The sequence below is a fragment of the Rana temporaria genome, chromosome 3 (assembly GCF_905171775.1).
Source record: "Rana temporaria chromosome 3, aRanTem1.1, whole genome shotgun sequence".
NCBI lineage: Eukaryota > Metazoa > Chordata > Amphibia > Anura > Ranidae > Rana > Rana temporaria.
Window position 1 is genome coordinate 97,878,184 of NC_053491.1, and position 18,338 is coordinate 97,896,521.

Sequence of the window (18,338 nt, forward strand, 5' to 3'; positions counted from 1 at the left end):
TGATGTAGAAATCCCAGAAAGCAGAAAAGGCCAGCGTAGGCCAGAAACAAGGAAGTGCAGCACAAAAAAAAAAAGGTAAAACTTATTTTTTTTTAGCATTTGGGGGATAAGAAAGTCTTGCGTTAAGTTCCGCCTTAATCTGAGTCTTCAAAAGGGATACTCACTAGCTCCAGGTACCACCAAGAGATATAAACCTTCAAGCTTCGCGACCACTGCATCACCATATAAATTCTTCCATGGGATTTTAAGAGTGAGTTTCTCTGTTAAAATAAACAAATATACATTATAAGGCAATATTTACAGGAAAAGAAGGAGGAAAGTGTGCACAGCAAGACTCCCGCTATCCTATTGTATTTTGTTATTGCCATATTTTTCTACACAACTGTATGCACTTGTCATTAAAAAGGTGTTGTAAAGGTTCGTTTTTATTTTCTAAATAGGTACTAAACAAGGCTAGTGCATTGTTGGTTCACTTACCTTTTCCTTCCATAGCCCTTCTATATATTTTTTTTGTCTGAATTTCTCACTTCCTGTTTCTCCTCAGTAGGCTTGCCCCCATCATCCATGAGGGTTAGTCAGCCAGAACAGCTTACTGAGGAGGAACAGGAAGTGAGAAAATCAGACAAAGAAAAAAAACATTTAGAAGGGTAATCGAAGTGAACCAACAATGCACAAGCTTAACCTCTTTCCCACCGGGCTTGTTTTTCAGATCCTGTGTTTTCTAGCAAAAAAAAAAACAGTTTTAGTCTCGTAAATTACTTAAAACCCCCAAACATTATATATATTTTTTTCTAACACCCTAGAGAATAAAATGGCGGTCATTGCAATACTTTTTGTCACACCATATTTGCGCAGCGGTCTTACAAGAGCACTTTTTTTGGAAAAAAAATACTTTTTTGAATTAAAAAATAAGACAACAATAAATTTTGCCCAATTTTTTTATATATTGTGAAAGATAATGTTACGCCGAGTAAAATGGTACCCAACATGTCGATCTTAAAAATTGCACCCGCTCGTGGCATGGCGTCAAACTTTTACCCTTAAAAATCTCGATAGGCGACGTTTAAAAAAATTCTACAGGTTGCATTTTTTGAGTTGCAGAGGAGGTATAGGGCTAGAATTATTGCTCTCGCTCTAACGATCGCGGCGATACCTCACTTGTGTTTGAACACCGTTTTCATATGCGGGCACTACTCGCGTATGCGTTCGCTTCTGTGCGCGAGCTCGTCAGGATGGGGCGCTTTATTTAGTTTATACATTTTTTACACTGAAATAAAAAACATCCCTTGTAATAGAAAAAAGCATGACAGGTCCTCTTAAATATGAGATCTGGGGTCAAAAAGACCTCAGATCTCATATTTAGACTTAAATGCAAAAAAAGAAAAAAAAATTGAAACTGTCATTTTTTCAAATGACAAAAAAAAAATGTTTTTTTAAGACGCTGGGCGGGACTGACGTTTTGACGTCACTTCCGCCCAGAAGAGCTATGGGGACGATTTTTCCCTCACTCGCAACCCCAGTCAGCTGCCGAACGGAGCAGATCGCCTCCGCCGCTACCGACGGCTCCGGTAAGCGGCGGAGGGCGCGGGAGAGCGGCGGGCCCTCTCCCGCCACCGATAACGGCGATCTCGCAGCGAACCTGCCGCGGAGACCACCGTTATCGTGTACAGGACCGGACACTGAAGAGATGGATATCTCGGTTGTGGCAGCAGCTGCTGCTGTTACCGAGATATCCATCTTTAAAAAGAGGACGTCTTTTTGACATGGGGCGGTGGTCAAGAGGTTAAAGGAAACTATTTAGAAAATAAAAAACAAACCTTTACAACCACTTTAAATCATTATGGCTAAAAGCCCCTTATGGTATGAGAGTTTAAATCATACAGGAGTTGTGACATCTATAGTTTATTTCTGAACAGACAACTAAAATCTTTCAGCCCATCAATAGTTAACATGCAGATCACCCTATCTTCTCTACCAATCGCCAACTTCTGATGAAAAGATCAAACTGCGATTTTCAAAGCTTGCGTAGATGAACATCTGTGTGTGACTTTGATATTTGTCTAATAAAGGGTTCACTGATTTTATGCACTCAACGCACACGATCCAAAGAGAGAATGCTACAACCATGGCAACTAAGCACCATTTTTGGAAGGTGAAGGAAGACATTATTCAAGAGGTTGCCTGCGATTTGTTTTAGGCTAGCTTTACATCAATTAAAGCAGCTGGAAGACAGATACCTTAGGAATAAAATTAAGTTATTAATGAAAAACGTACGCAAGTAAAATAGATAATGGGTTCACAGTGAAAGCTAAGCAGAGTTAGGGACAGTCATACAGGATTTGAAGCACCTAGAATCTGAAATACTCAGAAAAGCTATTTTTATATCTAGCTCCAGTAAAGGGAAACTCCACAAATGCTTTTCAGTGGATATATTCCTGTAACTTGCCCTTGTGCCCTAAATAGCTTACACAAAGCACTGCTTAGTCTTCTGTCAGTGTCAGAAATTACTCTGTGACATAAGACAAACCCTGCGCGATCCATTCCATAAAGGTCAGATCAGGAAACAAATGACATCTGTCTGTGGAAAAGCACTATAAACATCCTAAATCCATCCAAATATAAAGTGAGTAATATCAAACGATCACAACCAATTTTCCCAAATGACAGAATGCTTAAACCAAGTTTACACTTGATTATTTTAAAAGGTTGTTTTGTTTTTTAAACAAACATGTTATATTTACCTCCTTTCTGCAAGGGTTTTGCATAGAGCAGCACCAATGCTCTTTTTCTGGGGTCCCCCGGCAGCACTCCTGGCTCCTCCTCTGCATTGAGTGCCCCCACAGAGAGACACTTTCAATCGGGCCACTTGTACGGGCACGCTCCCAAGTCCTGCTGTTGCGTCCATTGATACAGATAGCAGGACTCGGCCCCACCCCCAGGCTCCCATGTCACTGGATCTGACTGACAGCAGCAGGAGCCAATGGCTCCTGCTGCTATCAATCTATCCAATGAGGACCCAAGACAGTGGCTGGAGCTGCTGCTCTTGACAATGGAAAGATCGGGTTCAGGTAAGAAAAATTAGGGCTCTGGGGGGGATTCTGCACCACAAAAGGTTTTTCACCTTAATCCATAGGATGCATTAAAAAAGGTGAAAACCAAGAAACTTTACAATTCTTTTAAAGTGGTTGTAAACTTTCACAGTGAAGTGACTGGCCTCTGGTGATACACAGAGATGAAACAAATCCTTCTACATAGGTTTTACTTGTTCATCTGCAGTCTTGTCTTCACTACACCCCTTCAGAAGGGCACAATCATGTTAAAGTCCTCCTCCATCTTTAAAGGATCACAGAGAAGGGGGCAGAGAGCTGCAGTTACAGTGTGTGAGAGCTGATTGGAGGAAAATCACACCCCCCCCTTTCCACAGCACACAGGAGCAAAGGAAGGATACAGGGCTGTGTGCTGAGCTCGCTCCTGTCACAAATTTATCTCATGTGTCGGGAAAACTTCTCAGAAGTGACACATGCTGATAACAGAGGAACGAATCACCAGAGAGAAACAACACTTAGAGCTTTGGAGAGATACAAGTAAAAACACTACAAATATATGCACTTTGCTTAGATTTCATGACTGAGGTTTACGACAACTTTAGCCACTTCAGCCCCCTTAATTACCAGAGAGTGCGTGCAAGCGGGAGAGAGAGTGCCCGCGACACTGGATCGAGCGATTTCAGGTAAGTGTCTGCAGAGAATGCATTAAAAAAAAAAAAAAGACCCCAAATTACTGTTTAACATGAAGCTAAAACTTCACTAAATATAAAATACGCACCAATTAAACCAGCTTTTACTTTAAAGGGCACATCAAGTTCACTCTGAAAGGGAAAACCGTATTATTTGATATGAACCATAACAAAAAGCTAAAATCAGCATTTTCATTTATAAAAAAAAAAAAAAAAAAAACACACACACACATCAAGTCACTTTTTGTGTTGTCCAGCTTTCAGTTGCTCTCATAATTTCCTTCTTTTACATACTGGTACATACCACTGCTTACTCTTGCTGAAGGTCCATGACTCCCCCCTTTCTCCTCCCATTACAATTTAAATACCCAACTGTCTTTTGAAAGACATTTACTCAAAGTGAGATCAGCTGCTTTTCTGTAGTATTTTTCTCTCCTGGCCAGGGGAGGGCTTTGTGTGAGATAGAAGCACCTAACAGGAGCCACTGCCTGTGCGGCCAACAAAAGCCTTTGCTTGCACAGAACGTACCCTGGAGAACCACAAATATCAGAAAAGCGGCAGTTCAGTACCAAACACAACACTCTCCAGCACACTGGAAAATATTAAAGGGTTCCAACTTTTATGCTTTGAATTTCTTAACCTAAAAAGAAAAATGTAGTATATTGGAGCTTACCCATATTTAGATGTGGTAGCTGAACTTGTTTTTACAGGCTTTTTTCCTTTATTTTCACCTAGGGACCCTACAAATATCACACTTCCTGTCCCTTTGTGACTACGCTCAAATCTCCTTTGCATCTATGGAGGCAGGAATAGTTTTTAAACAGGCTGGACAATGAACACATCTGCCATGGTTCACCTACATCAGGGGTGGCTAACCAGTGGCCCGTGGGGCCCTCTGATGTGGCCCGCGACCTCCTGCTCTGGAATGGCGGGTTGGCAAGCCCAGATCGCAGGTTGCCGACCCGCCATACCTGTGGTATCAGTGTTGTGACTGAAGCTGGTGATAGAGGAAGAAAGTGGCTGCGGAGAAGAGCCCCATAAGCCAATGCTTCCTCTACAGCACTGGCTTTTGCCACAGGCGGAGTCTATGGCAAAATTCAGCTAACCCTCAGGATAGACACAGGTGCACTACGCTGCACCCGCAGTGTGGGTAAACCACAGCACATCAGTGTGAAAGCAGTCTTAGGCCCTTTTCACATGACCAGCCTGACCAAATGGGACCCTCAATTCACCTCTATAGTGAGTCAGATGTCCGTTTACGCCCACCTACCTCCAATCTGAAAAACAGAAGGGAATTCGTCCCCTTCCATCAGGGCGGATCAGAGGGCCTATAGAGTAGCCGTGACTGGTCATCTGCCCGCTCCGCTCATTGTGGCCCGTGGCTGGTTATCAAGTTGCTTAAGTGGCCCTCACTCTTCAAAAGGTTGGGCACCCCTGATCTACATTATATGGCATTTATTTTAAACAATAACAATAAAATGATCTGTGCATTCTTCACAGCTCACAGGAAGTGACAACGACACTGCGTTTTTGACAAGATCTAGAAATATTTTCTGTACTTGATGAACATGTCTGTAGCCTAAAACAAGAGAACAGTGCAGCATTTGAAAAACTGCAACACATGGATTGCAACACCTCATTATATTATCACTATTGAAAATTAATTGCAAAGCTTTTAGATCATTACATTACTTTACAATATAAAAAATAAAAAATGTCCAATGATTGAGTGGTGCTAATGTGTACTTGTATAGTGGAGAATACATTTTTGTTGCTTTGCAGAATAAAAATAAAACTGGGCAGTAACATTTACCTTGGAAAAATCAAAATAATTCCAAATTAACATACCAGTGCATTTTCTCGAATCCTCAGGTTCTCGAGGGACACATTTCCTAAAAGAAAAGAAATGATTTCAGTACACAATTTAGACAAAAGAAAGCAAAAACAGTATAAATCTGGCCACACACACTGATCGAGATTTGTCAGGTTCAGTAGGTAATCATTTAATCAAATTCTGGCAAAGGAACATACTGAAAACCTCTTGATCAGCAGCAGGTCCCAATGTCAGAATACATTGTCCTGGCCGGGGGAGGGGATTTTTCTATCCACTCTCCTTATCTGTGTGAAGGAATAAAAAATGTTTTCATCTAGCCCGGCAGTTAAAAAACAAACAAAAATTATAACAGTCTTTGGCTAGCTTAAGAAAAGGTTTAAAAAAAAGTATATTTAGGATAAATCATTTCAATTCTGCCTAATAATCACTAGGTATTGAAGAGATCAGCTTATGACATGGTAAGGAGTCTATTTGCAATTATATAAGAAAGACGGTCAGGGACATCAGAAGTTCAACATCCACTGGAAATAAATAATGGAATGACTAACAGATACAATAAGTGCTTCAAAAAAGGACAAAGGGAAAACAAACAACCACAGAGGTGAAATATGGTTACAATGTTTCATAACAAATGTAGAAGCCGGATGATGAATATTAACCACTTTAAGAACGGGCCTGTAATGGAACCCCAAATGGGACAGGGGTTAAAGGCATTTGGATATTCCATTCCCGCACACAAGGCAGCTATCGACACTCCACAATCCGGCAAACACGACCCATATGAATTCCCCCATTAACAAAACACACAGCTCTGTTTGAGGTTCAACAGGAATAGCCAATCTTTATTGAGAAAGCAGGCTCTTCTATACACAAAAAGAATACTGCAGTAACCAAATGAACAATGACCCAACTCCACCCACAACATCACACAATGGTTCCTAACAAGCCCCCCCAATACACATCTTTTAGTAGACATTTTGTCTCCAGGCTCCTGACCCAATTTACATGAGCTAATTAACCACAGCTGATAATTTATACACCAGTACTTTAGGCTGTCTGTTAACTCACAATAGACATTTATTACAGTAGCAGACTTAAATTACCACAATAGAATGCAATCACAGCAAGCTTTATAGTACACTACAGCCAACACACAATACAGGGTCAATTAGCACAAGCCACAATGAAAGATCCTTAGAAGTTATTCTAGATTCATTTACATCACAACAGACAGACAGGTGGGCTGCAGTCCAAGACATATTCTGCATGTCCATTTGTTTCTGGCTCAATCTGTGCTTAAAAGTGTCTCCCGTTACAGGGCCTATTCTTCAAACTTGTTGTTTACAAGTTAACATTTTTTATTTATTTTTTTGCTAGAAAATTACTTAGAGAAAAAATATATAATGTTTGGGGTCTTCTAACACCCTAGAAAATAAAACGGCAGTCGTTGCAATACTTTGACACACCGTATTTGAGCAGCTGTCTTACAAGCGCATTTTTTTTTTTTAAATACACAGTGGCCATTTTTACTAAGAGCAGATAAATCCACCTCACTTCTTAAAGGGGTTGTAAATGTTATTTTTAATTTTTCTAAATAGGTTCCTTTAGGCTAGTGCATTGTTGGTTCACTAACCTTTTCCTTCGATTTCCCTTCTAAATGTTTTTTTTTCTGTCTGAATTTCTCACTTCCTGTTCCTCCTCAGTAAGCTGTTCTGACTGACTTTCCATCGCTCGGATGACGATGGAAAGCTTACTGAGGAGAAACCGGAAGTGAGAAATTTAGACAAAGAAACAAAATATTTAGAAGGGAAATCGAAGGAAAAGGTAAGTGAACCAACAATGCACTAGCTTAAAGGAACCTATTTAGAAAATAAAAAACGATATATATATATATATATATATATATAAGTTAGGCCGAGTAAATTGATACCCAACATGTCACGCTTCAAAATTGCACACGCTTGTGGAATGGCAAACTTTTACCCTTAAAAATCTCCATAGGCGACATTTAAAAAAAAATCTATAGGTTGCATGTTTCGAGTGGCAGAGGGGGGCTAGGGCTAAAATTATTGCTGCAACGATCATGGCGATACCTCACATGTATGGTTTGAACAGTTTTCATATACGGGCCTTCTGTACGCAAACTCAGCGGGACAGGGCTTGTGCAGAAGCGTCTCGCTTTTCGATCGTTATATAATAATTTTAGCCATGATAAAAAAACCTGGACTTATATTGAAGGCAGTTAATACTCCCCACAGATACTTTCATTTCACCATATTAAAAGCCTTCTGAGCAGCCGGGACAGAATGTCACCAGTTCCCCCATTATCAATAGGCAGTAGTAGGTTCAATACAAAAGAAAGATACAGCGCTAATTAATATGTGAAAATTCAAAATGTGTGAACAAAATGAAAAAAGATGAATACCAAAAGAATGAATATTCAATATTGTGAAGTGATAAAAAATGAAGTGATAATAAAAATATATAACAGTCCATAAAGTGTCCAATAGTGAGAAAACGAAATTGATAATCTTCCACCAAAAGAAAGCACCAGTGTGGTAAAAGTCCAATCTGCTTACCAGATCCACTGACCGTTTGTTACAGCGGTCAGTTGAGCCCAGAGATATTTATAGTCCTCTCAAGCAAACTAATATCCAGCAGGTGAAAAGGAGGGGAGAATCAAATCGGCAGCTTCAAACTCCAATGAATAAGAAATGAACGCTCATATGATTAAGGAAAAAAAAGGGAAGAACAGAGATGCTCCATGGTGAAGTACTGCGAGTAAAAGGTCTTTAATGTAAAGTATTGCACTTACAATTCAGTAGAAGTAGAATGGCTTGTGAATAAACACAGCGTGTGCGGTCAATCGAATCCTAACAGCTGTTCTCCGTGTGTGTGGCTCTCTTCCGTACAGGCGATGACGAGCTGCGCATTGGTCACTCCTACGTACGTTTCGTCGTAAGACGTCGTCGGGGATGGACCAGTAGTAGGTTCAAAAAGAGTCTTCGGCCAAAAGATATTTGGAGGGGATAGTGGTATCGCAGAATCCATAGAGGAACTTATGACGCTCGTCTCTGCATTTGGATATTTCTCTGGTTTTCGTATTATTTGGGAAAAATCAATATTGATGCCACTACACGATGTGAATGTCTCATACCATACTATGCCGAACAAATACAAATAAATCATAAATTTAAGTATCTTGGAATTGAGAAAACATGAAATGTGGGGGGGGGGGGGGGGGAGAACTACGTTGATTTGAATCTCAAACCAGGGTTTGACAAATTTGCTTGGAATCTAGGAGCCAGAAAACGCACCCCGTCCCGACGAGCTCGCGTGCAGAAGCGAACACATACGTGAGTAGCGCCAGCATATGTAAACGGTATTCAAACCACATGTGAGGTATCGCCGTGATCGTTAGAGCGAGAGCAATAATTCTAGCTCTAGACCTCTTCTAACTCAAAACATGCAACCTGTAGATTTTTTTTTAAACGTCACCTATGGAGATTTTAAAGGGTAAAAGTTTGTCGGCATTCCACGAGCGGACGCAATTTTGAAGCGTGACATGTTGGGTATCAATTTACTCGGCGTAACATTATCTTTCACAATTAAAAAAAAATAATTGGGATAACTTTACTGTTGTCTTATTTTTTCATAAAAAAACAGTGTATTTTTTTCCCCAAAAAGTGCGCTTGTAAGACCGCTGCACAAATACGGCGTGACAGAAAGTATTGCAACGATCGCCATTTTATTCTCTAGGGTGTTAGAATAAAAAATATATATAATGTTTGGGGGTTCCAATTAGAGGGAAGGAGATGGCAGTGAAAAATTACATTAGAATTGCTGTTTAACTTGTAATGCCAACAGCCACCACCAGATGGCACCAGCTCACAGAAGGAAGCGCTTGGGACTTCACAAGGCCGCGCGGCGGGGGAGGTGGGGGCGCACGGAGACACAAGACCTTGTGCCTCCGTGGAAAAAACATTCATGCATAAAATTAACGAGTTTAATGTTAGCGAAAGATAAAGGGCGGGGGGAGGGGGACTTGCTATTCCACAACCTAAAAACTATTTTAGCCTCACAAATACAGCAAATTTTTGTTGGACGGAGGCTGTGTAGTCTGATCCTATACAGCAGGGGTCTCCAAACTGCGACCCCGGGGCCAGATGCGGCCCTTCGCATGCCTTTATCAGGCCCTTGGGGCACTATCCCTCCCACTGATATGAGACCCTATTCTGCCATCTGACACAGACAATGGAGTACCATTTCTCCCACTGACACCACTAATGGGGCACTATTCCTCCCTATGATACCAGCAATGGGGCACTATTCCTCCCCCTAATACCAGATGTTTACTCCCACTGATGCCAGGAAAATTTCCACTCCCGCTGGCCAATGTCTGGCCCTCCAAGTGTCTGAAGGACAATAAACCGGCCCTTTGTTTAGAATGTTTGGAGACCCCTGCTATACAGCATGGGTGCTCAACCTGTGGCATTACTACAAGTCTCATCATGCCTCTGCCTTTGGGAGTCATGCTTGTTTAACTGACAGCCTTGCAATGCCTCATGAGACTTGTAGTCCCGCAACAGCTGGAGGGCCACAGGTTGAGCACCCATGCTATACAGGATTATTGGCGTTGTGTAGGGGATATACACTGATCTTCCTACAAAAATCATGCAAAAGGATAAAAAATTCATGACAGGTAGACTTTGTTAAGGTCTGGCATGAAAAATATCACGGGTTATACTTCCTACACCCCAATTTGGAATAATGCAAACTGTAAGGAATTGCAGAAGTTAGAAGGGTTTGAACTATGGCAAAAACAAGGGCTGAGATATGTGGAGCAACTGTTCTGGAATCATAAAAACTATCCCTTATTTTGTAGACGCTATAACTTTCACGCAAACCAATCAATAGACACCTATAGAGATTTTTTTACCAAAAATGTGTAGAAGAATACGTATCGACCTAAACCGAGGAAAAATATATTTTTGGGGGATATTTATTATAGCAAAAAATTACAAAATATTGTTTTTTTCAAAATTGACGCTCTATTTTTGTATATAGCGCAAAATATTTTTTTTTATTAATTTTACCTTTTCTTTTTACACAGTTCTTTAAAAAAAAATCATTAAAAAAGAAGACCTCATATTTACACATAAATGCTATAAAAAAATAAAATAAAAATGTCTCTTTAACCACTTGCTTACTGGGCACATATACCCCCCTCCTGCCCAGGTGAAATTTCAGCTTCCGGCACTGCGTCGCTTTAACTAACAATTGCGCGGTCGTGCGACGTGGCTCCCAAACAAAATTGACGTCCTTTTTTCCCCACAAATAGAGCTTTCTTTTGGTGGTATTTGATCGCCTGTGCGGTTTTTATTTTTTGCGCTATAAACAAAAAAGAGCGACAATTTAAAAAAAAATACAATATTTTTTAATTGTTGCTATAATAAATATCCCAATTTAAAAAAAAAAAAAAAAAAAAAAAAATTTCTCAGTTTAGGCCGATACGTATTCTTCTACATATTTTTGGTAAAAAAAAAAATATATATATATCGCAATAAGCGACTGGTTTGCGCAAAAGTTATAGCGCCTACAAAATAGGGGACAGAATTATTATTTTTTATTATTTTTTTTTTTTACTAGAAATGGCGGCGATCTGCGATTTTTATTGGGACTGCGACGTTATGGCGGACACATCGGACACTTTTGACGCCATTTACATTTATACTGCGATCAGTGCTATAAATATGCACTAATTACAGTATAAATGTGACTGGCATTGAAGGGGTTAACACTAGGGGGTGAGGAAGGGGTTAAATGTATCCCTGCATTGTGTTCTAACTGTAGGTGGAGGGGGGGTGACCGATCTATGTCCCTATGTACAAGGGACACAGATCGGTCTCTCCAGAGACTGTCTCTGTGTAAAACGGCAATGAGAGAACGCCCAAAGGGGCGGACGTCAATTGACGTCCTGTTGGATTTTGGGATCCGCGCTGTAGCCGTCATTTGACTATAGCGCAGGAGGTTAAGAGCTATGGGCGGAAGTGACATCGCTTCCGCCCTGCAGTGGTATGGAGCCAGGTGGAGGCCATCTTCCCCTCACCCAGCTCCATACTTAACACGGAAGATGACCCTATCGCCTCCGCCGCTAATGGTAGCTCTGGTAAGTGGCTGAGGGCACTGGAGCGCGGTTGGAGGGGGGTGGGGCCCCTTGCTGCGAATCCACCACAGAGACTACTTTTATCTGAAAGTGGGGTTATGGCAGCTATCTGCTGCCATAACAACGATATCCCTCTTCAAAGTGCGGCCTTATTTTGACGGCAGGCGGTCCATAAGTGGTTAAACTTAAACTCCATCAGCCTTTTTTTGTCGGAAGTTCGATGGACCTTAGATAGAGAACCTGTTCTCTTATTGTCCGACGGGGTCACGGCGGACTTTTGCACGGTCAAAAGTCCCACCATGTGTACGAGGCATAAAGGTTTGTTTTTTATTTTCTAAATAGGTTCCCCTTAAGCTAGTGCATTGTTGGTTCACTAACCTTTTCCTTCGATTTCCCTTCTAAATGTTTTTTGTTTTCTTTGTCTGAATTTCTCATTTCCTGTTCCTCCTCAGTAAGCCGTTTTGGCTGACTTACCCCCATGGACGATGGGGCAAGCTTACTGAGGAGAATCAGGAATTTATAAATTCAGACAAAGAAAAAAAAAATTAATAGGGAAAAATCGAGCTTAAAGGAACCCATTTCGAAAATAAAAAATGACCTTTACAAGCCCTTTAATGTCTTGGCACTGACGGCATATTTCCGCACCACATTGCAAACATAGCTGTGCAGAGAGCGTGCACCCTGTGTTAATGCAGTCATCCTCCGTCCGGCAACGAGCACACCATCTCTAGCTGGTGTCTCATGTCTGATTGGATAGATTGATAGCAGCGCAGCTATTGGCTCCTGCTGCCGTCAATCAAATCCAATGAATCAGCACTGGGGGGGGGCGGGGCCGAGTCCTGCATTCTGTGTGAATGGACACAGATGCTGGACTCGGGAGCGCGCCCACACGGTGTCCATCATCGCTCTAAGGAACTATTGCAGGTCATGCCTAACTAAGGAGGGGTTTTACATGTGTCCTTATATCCCAGTTTGATTTTAGTTGACTGGCATCAGAGAGTGGGTGCTGGGGATATAGAGACTTGGAAATTACTTGCAGGCCCCCCCCCCCCCCACTTCATAGGATCTTTTACTGTGTCTGAGCTCTGAGTAGGCACTATAGGGATGTGCATTGGCCATTGCAGCCATCTCAAGTGCAGCCTGAATACTGTTTTTCTGTGCCGTGACTCTCTCATTTGCACAGCAGAGTTTCTCCGCTTTTCTGGCATCTCTGGAGTGTCCCTGTGAAAGTCTGTTCTTCTGTGGCGTAGTTATCGTGGCAGATAATCTGTTGTTTCACAGCTCATGTCCAGAACACACCCATCTCACCATGAGAGATTGTCATTTTAAAGGAGTTGCTACATTTCTGCAGTTGTTTTAACAATCTGAGTATTAGCTGTCTGTATTTTATGGGTAAGGCCCCTTTCAGACGGACGGATAGAATGGTGCTTTTAGCTACGGATTTTCTATTTTTCTACCGCAGCTAAAAGCGCACAATGTTTTCCTGTGGCCCCATTCACACACACAGCGTTTGCGTGCGATTACGTTACATGCAGTTTCGTGCGAATAGAAAAAATAGAATTGAATGCGTCCAGGTGCGATGTAGCGCAGCTATATGCACATAACTGCAGGCAATCGCAGTCTTTTTTGTCAACTGCGGATAGCAGCGTTTTAAACAAACAAAAATAAAAATAATAAAAAGGGTTGCTATGGAAATGAATACCACAGCTAAACGTGGCCGCAATGAAACGCACGTAAACGCATGTAATCGCAAAGTGAAAATGCAGCTAATCGCAGTGCCTGGAGCCTTGAATTTCACAAAACATTTGTAGTGCTTTTAACTGCTTCAAAACAACCGTCCGTCTGAAAGGGGCCTAAATGTTGAATTACAACACGAGACCTAGGATTCTGAAAGGACATCTTACCACTCAGGCCTGATTCACACCTATGCAGTTTTAGTGCTTTTTGCAGATTTGAACTACAGAAGGTGTTCCATAGGAAACCATGTTAAATGGACTATATTGCAAATCTGCAAAATGCACTAAAAATGCATAGGTGTGAATCCAGCCTTAGAGATTTTCCCCAATTTTTTTTTATAATAATAAAAAAAGCAGCAATAATTGTATGTCTGTACCAAAAGGTAAATATTTCCTTTGTTGCAAAGAAAAGTCTGAGGTGTGGTGTGATAACAGAAAGGACGGGCACGATTTCTGATTTTCTGCCATTGATGAAAGCTGACCTGCCTATAAGCAACCTAAAGAATACTCCCAAATCTGCTTCTAGAATTGCAAAAATACTCCTCCTACAAACAAGCATTTAATAAATACCCTCATGCAAATACATCACACAATCACCAGACATTGAACATGAAAATGAAACTACAACCACATACTTTTGTAGCTAAATCATTACTGTGTCTATTCCACTGAATAAACATTTTCACAGTTGACATAGTGGAAAGAAGAAAGACCGGAATGACGTGTCCTGCACACAGCCAGTTTAGTAAATGTCATTAAACAAGGAGAGAAAGTGCTATACAAAAGGGGATTAGTTGGAATTGCCACTCCCAAATTATTTATAAACTCATTTTGTGTCCCCTTAGGTAACCTCCTCCCTGCACCTAGAACAGGATTCTCACTGCTTGAACAATTGCACATATGTTTTTTAAATAGCTGTTCAGGCACAATATTAAAAACAAAATTTTGGCTGATGGTACCAACACAGATGCCAGTGCTGACAATCATTTACCGAGACCGATTTCATTTTAACATCAAAACAGATCAGTTCACCGACTTGTAAATTATGTGTAATTAGGTATAAAATGTTACTGTATACTAACAGAGACATTTTATTTTTTAATACAGGATTTGTGGAATACCTTTAGACTTGGCTCACAGGATGGCATGACAATGAAAATCACATTGATTTCAATGGTGCCCGTTCACATCGATGCAACTTTGGGGAAGGTACAGGTTCTATGCAGCGTGTTTCTTTGCCCCATATATTTAATGGAAACACAACAAAAACGCTTAGAGGCATTTTTGTCAGAATTTTATATTATTTCCTTCTCCTAAAAAAAATGCATCAGCATGAGAAACGGGTCAAAATCGCATTAAAAAAACGCACTGAAGTTTGGATAAAGTCACAGCTGCATTAGTGTGAACCTAGCCCAATGCCGCGTACACACGATCAGTCAATCCGATGGACCGTTTTCATCGGTTAACCCAGTGGTCATCAACCTAGTCCTCAGGGCCCACCAACAGGCCAGGTTTGCAAGATAACTGAAATACATCCACAGGTGATATCATTTTCTGCTCAGTGATTGCAGTATTCTAGTCCGCCTCTCCCCAAGGTAATACATAAAACCTGGCCTGTTAGTGGGCCCTGAGGACAGGGTTGATGACCACTGGGTTAACCGATGAAGCCGACTGATGGTCCGTCGCGCCTACACACCATCGGTTAAAAAAAGGATCGTGTCAGAACGCGGTGACGTAAAACATAACGACGTGCTGAAAAAAACGAAGTTCAATGCTTCCAAGCATGCGTCAACTTGATTCTGAGCATGCGTGGATTTTTTTAACCGATGGTCGTGCCTACTAACGATCGGTTTTGTCCTATCGGTTAGCAATCCATCGGTTAATTTTAAAACAAGTTGCCTTTTTTTTAACCAATGGTTAACTAACCGATGGCACCCACACACGATCGGTTTTGACCGATGAAAACGGTCCATCAGACCATTCTCATCGGTTTAACCGATCATGTGTATGCGGCATTAGACGCACTGTTTGGAAATAAAGCAATGGTCCACAGTTTATTATTAAGCCTGTAGTGGAAAAAGTCTGCTGAAGAAAATCTCCAATTACTATGCGCCAGGGACAGCAAATAAAAAAGGTTATACACAGCCTTCATCACACACAACACTTGCACACCTTCCAAAAAGTCATTTTTTACCAACATCACAAGCAAGTTCCAGCTCACGGTTAAAACGGTCACCATAAACATTTATGCAGCAACAGTCACTTTAAAAAAAAAAAAAAGGTACTTTTTGTGCTTCCCCTATATCGTCCTAAGCCCCAAAAAATAAAATTTTTTACACTTCTAAAGCCACAGTCATTCAGGCGATGCTTCAGTTCTAAAGACTTGATCACACAGTGTGCAGCGACCCGTATTTGATGAACGCAGGTCACCACTATATCACATAGAAAGCATATGGCCCGTTACACCACAATGCAGGTGTGATGTGCAGTGTGGAAAAATGCATCGTGTCTGGGTGGCACTGCATGTCACACTTCAAATAAAGTTGGAAAAAAAGCAGTGCAGTGTACTGTAATGCACATCACACTGTCAGAAAGTCCTGTCAGAAAGCTGCTACCCATCAGAATATCACGGCCATCTTGGTACACCCACACAATTGTGGACAAAATGAGAATCACATTTTTTTTGCTTAGAATAAAGATCACAAGGTGTAAAATCTTTCACATTATACAAAAAGAATAAAAAATTGGGCTAACTTTACTGGTTATTTTTTTTCCCCATTAAAGTGTAATTTTTTCCCAAAAAATTGCCTATGAACGACTGCTGCGGAAATACAGCGTGACATAAAATATTGCAACAACCACCATTTTATTCTCTAGGGTCTCTACTAAAAATATATAATATTATACTAGCATATATGCAAAACACATTCCTCACGCAGGAGTACACTATAGTACGCCCGTGTGAACAAAGCCTTATTACACAGTTAGGGCTAGTTTACAATTGCTTTAAAACAGAGGTGCCCAACCAGTGGCCCGGGGGCCACATGTGGCCCACAGAGCCTTCAGATGTGGCCCGCGACCTCCTGCTCTGGGATGGTGGGTTGGCAAGCCCAGATTTCAAGTTGCCTACCCACCATGCCAGAGCATCAGTATTGTGAATAAAGCCAGCGGTAGAGAGAGACTGCAAAGCAGAGCCGCATAAGCCATTGCTTCCTGTAGCACCATCTCTTGTCATAGGCAGAGTGATACCTGCCTGGGACAGCAAATTTATTACTAAAATCACAGTGTATATATGGACATATTTGTTCTGCAGTGGTTACTGGGCTGCTTTCAAACTGATCCACAGGTGTAGTGCACCTGCGGGTTACCTGTACTGAGCTGGTTAAACCTGTTGGTGTGGTGAGCTCTCAGAGTGCACCACACCTGCAGGATATAATAGAATTCTATATCAAAGTACAGCTAACCTGTAGGAAAGCCACAGGTGCACTGCGCTGCACCCACGATGTGGGTAGACTGCAAACCATCAGTGTAAAAAGTAGCCTTAGGCCCCTTTAACATGATCCGTCTAACCCAGTGGTTCTCAACCCTCCAAATGCCGGGACCCCTTGATAAAATTTTCCAAGTTGTGGGGACCCCTAACAGTAAAAATGTTCGTAGCGTGGGCTGTCAGCACCCAAGGCAAAACAAGTAATTTGTGCCCCTAACCTTTACATTTGTGAAGTATTAAAACCCCTTATGGTACATTTTAGTATGTACCACTCTTTGTTCTCCTTTCTTTCCCTTTTATCTCTCTATCCTAATTTCTTCTCCCCCCCACCCCCTCACTATGTCTCCGACTTTGTGGTGTCTCGTAGCAGTGACACCTCTACCGAAATCAGGAGATAGGGTCTCCTACAGCCCCTCCCACTTCACATTCCTCAATAGTCAGCTGACCGCTAGTCTCTGCCCCCCCAGCCATGTCATGAACTGAATGGGCAGCTGCAAAGAGGCTGAGTGGGCGGCCGTGGGCTCACGGGACTGCCCTGCTGGGTGGCTGCAAAAGAGGTGTAGGCTTCAGGAACAGCCCAGGATTTGGTGACCCCTGGCAAATCATCATTTGACCCCCGAGGGGGTCCCGACCCCCAGGTTGAGAACCACTGGTCTAACCCAATCAGACCCTCCATTCACCTCTCATCTCCGCTCATTGTGGCCCGCGACCTGTTACCAAATCGCTTAAGTAGCCCTCGCTCTTCAAAAGGTTGGGCACCCCTGCTTTAAAACATGGCTTTGGACACGCTTTTTTTAAAGCTCTATGAAAACCAGTCAAATCTCCTGTCACCAAATAAAATGGATAGCTTGCAGTCCTGTTTACACCTTGCATTTGCTTTAAAAATTATATTCCATGTCACTTTCTTGGTGCTTCAATGCCTCCATAGAAGTCTGACAAAGCTCACTTAAAGCACCTGTAGCTTTTTAGAGGCTTTAATTCATCTTTGGCTTTGCTTGGTTTTGGAGGCATTGCAGGTATAGGATATCAAAAACACACACACACAGGGCATCTGTCAAACTTAAAAATAAGCCTCACAAAGCATCCCAGAAGTATCAAAAAAAAAAAAAAGTATGTTGTAGGCGCTTTAATGTGTGTTGAAGTCGAAGCAAGTGCAAATGAGCCCTTACAATAAAAAGGGATTAGGAGGGACCTGCTCCTAGAAGATTACAATCAAGTGCTGGTTCATACTAGTTCAACTATGACTCAAGTCACATGACAAGGGAAAACCACAATGGGGGGGGGGGGGGGTAGTAAAACTGGTGGTTTAAGAATCTGGTAAAGCTGTGCATGGTAGCCAGCTTCGAACTTCAGCTTGCCCAGTTAAAGAATAAATTCAT

The 18,338-nt window shown here is 41.7% G+C and overlaps 1 protein-coding gene across 1 annotated transcript in view; it reads right to left on the reverse strand.

Moving 5' to 3' along the window:
- The window catches only part of VPS13C (vacuolar protein sorting 13 homolog C), a 388,870-nt gene that overhangs the window by 365,270 nt on the left and 5,262 nt on the right, over positions 1–18,338 (reverse strand). The window contains exons 3-5 of the mRNA XM_040343051.1: positions 5,585–5,628; positions 3,826–3,868; positions 165–260 (exon numbers count right to left, since the gene is read on the reverse strand). Of these exons, the coding sequence (XP_040198985.1) occupies positions 165–260; positions 3,826–3,868; positions 5,585–5,628 (183 nt within the window). The remainder of the gene's footprint in view (positions 1–164; positions 261–3,825; positions 3,869–5,584; positions 5,629–18,338) is intronic.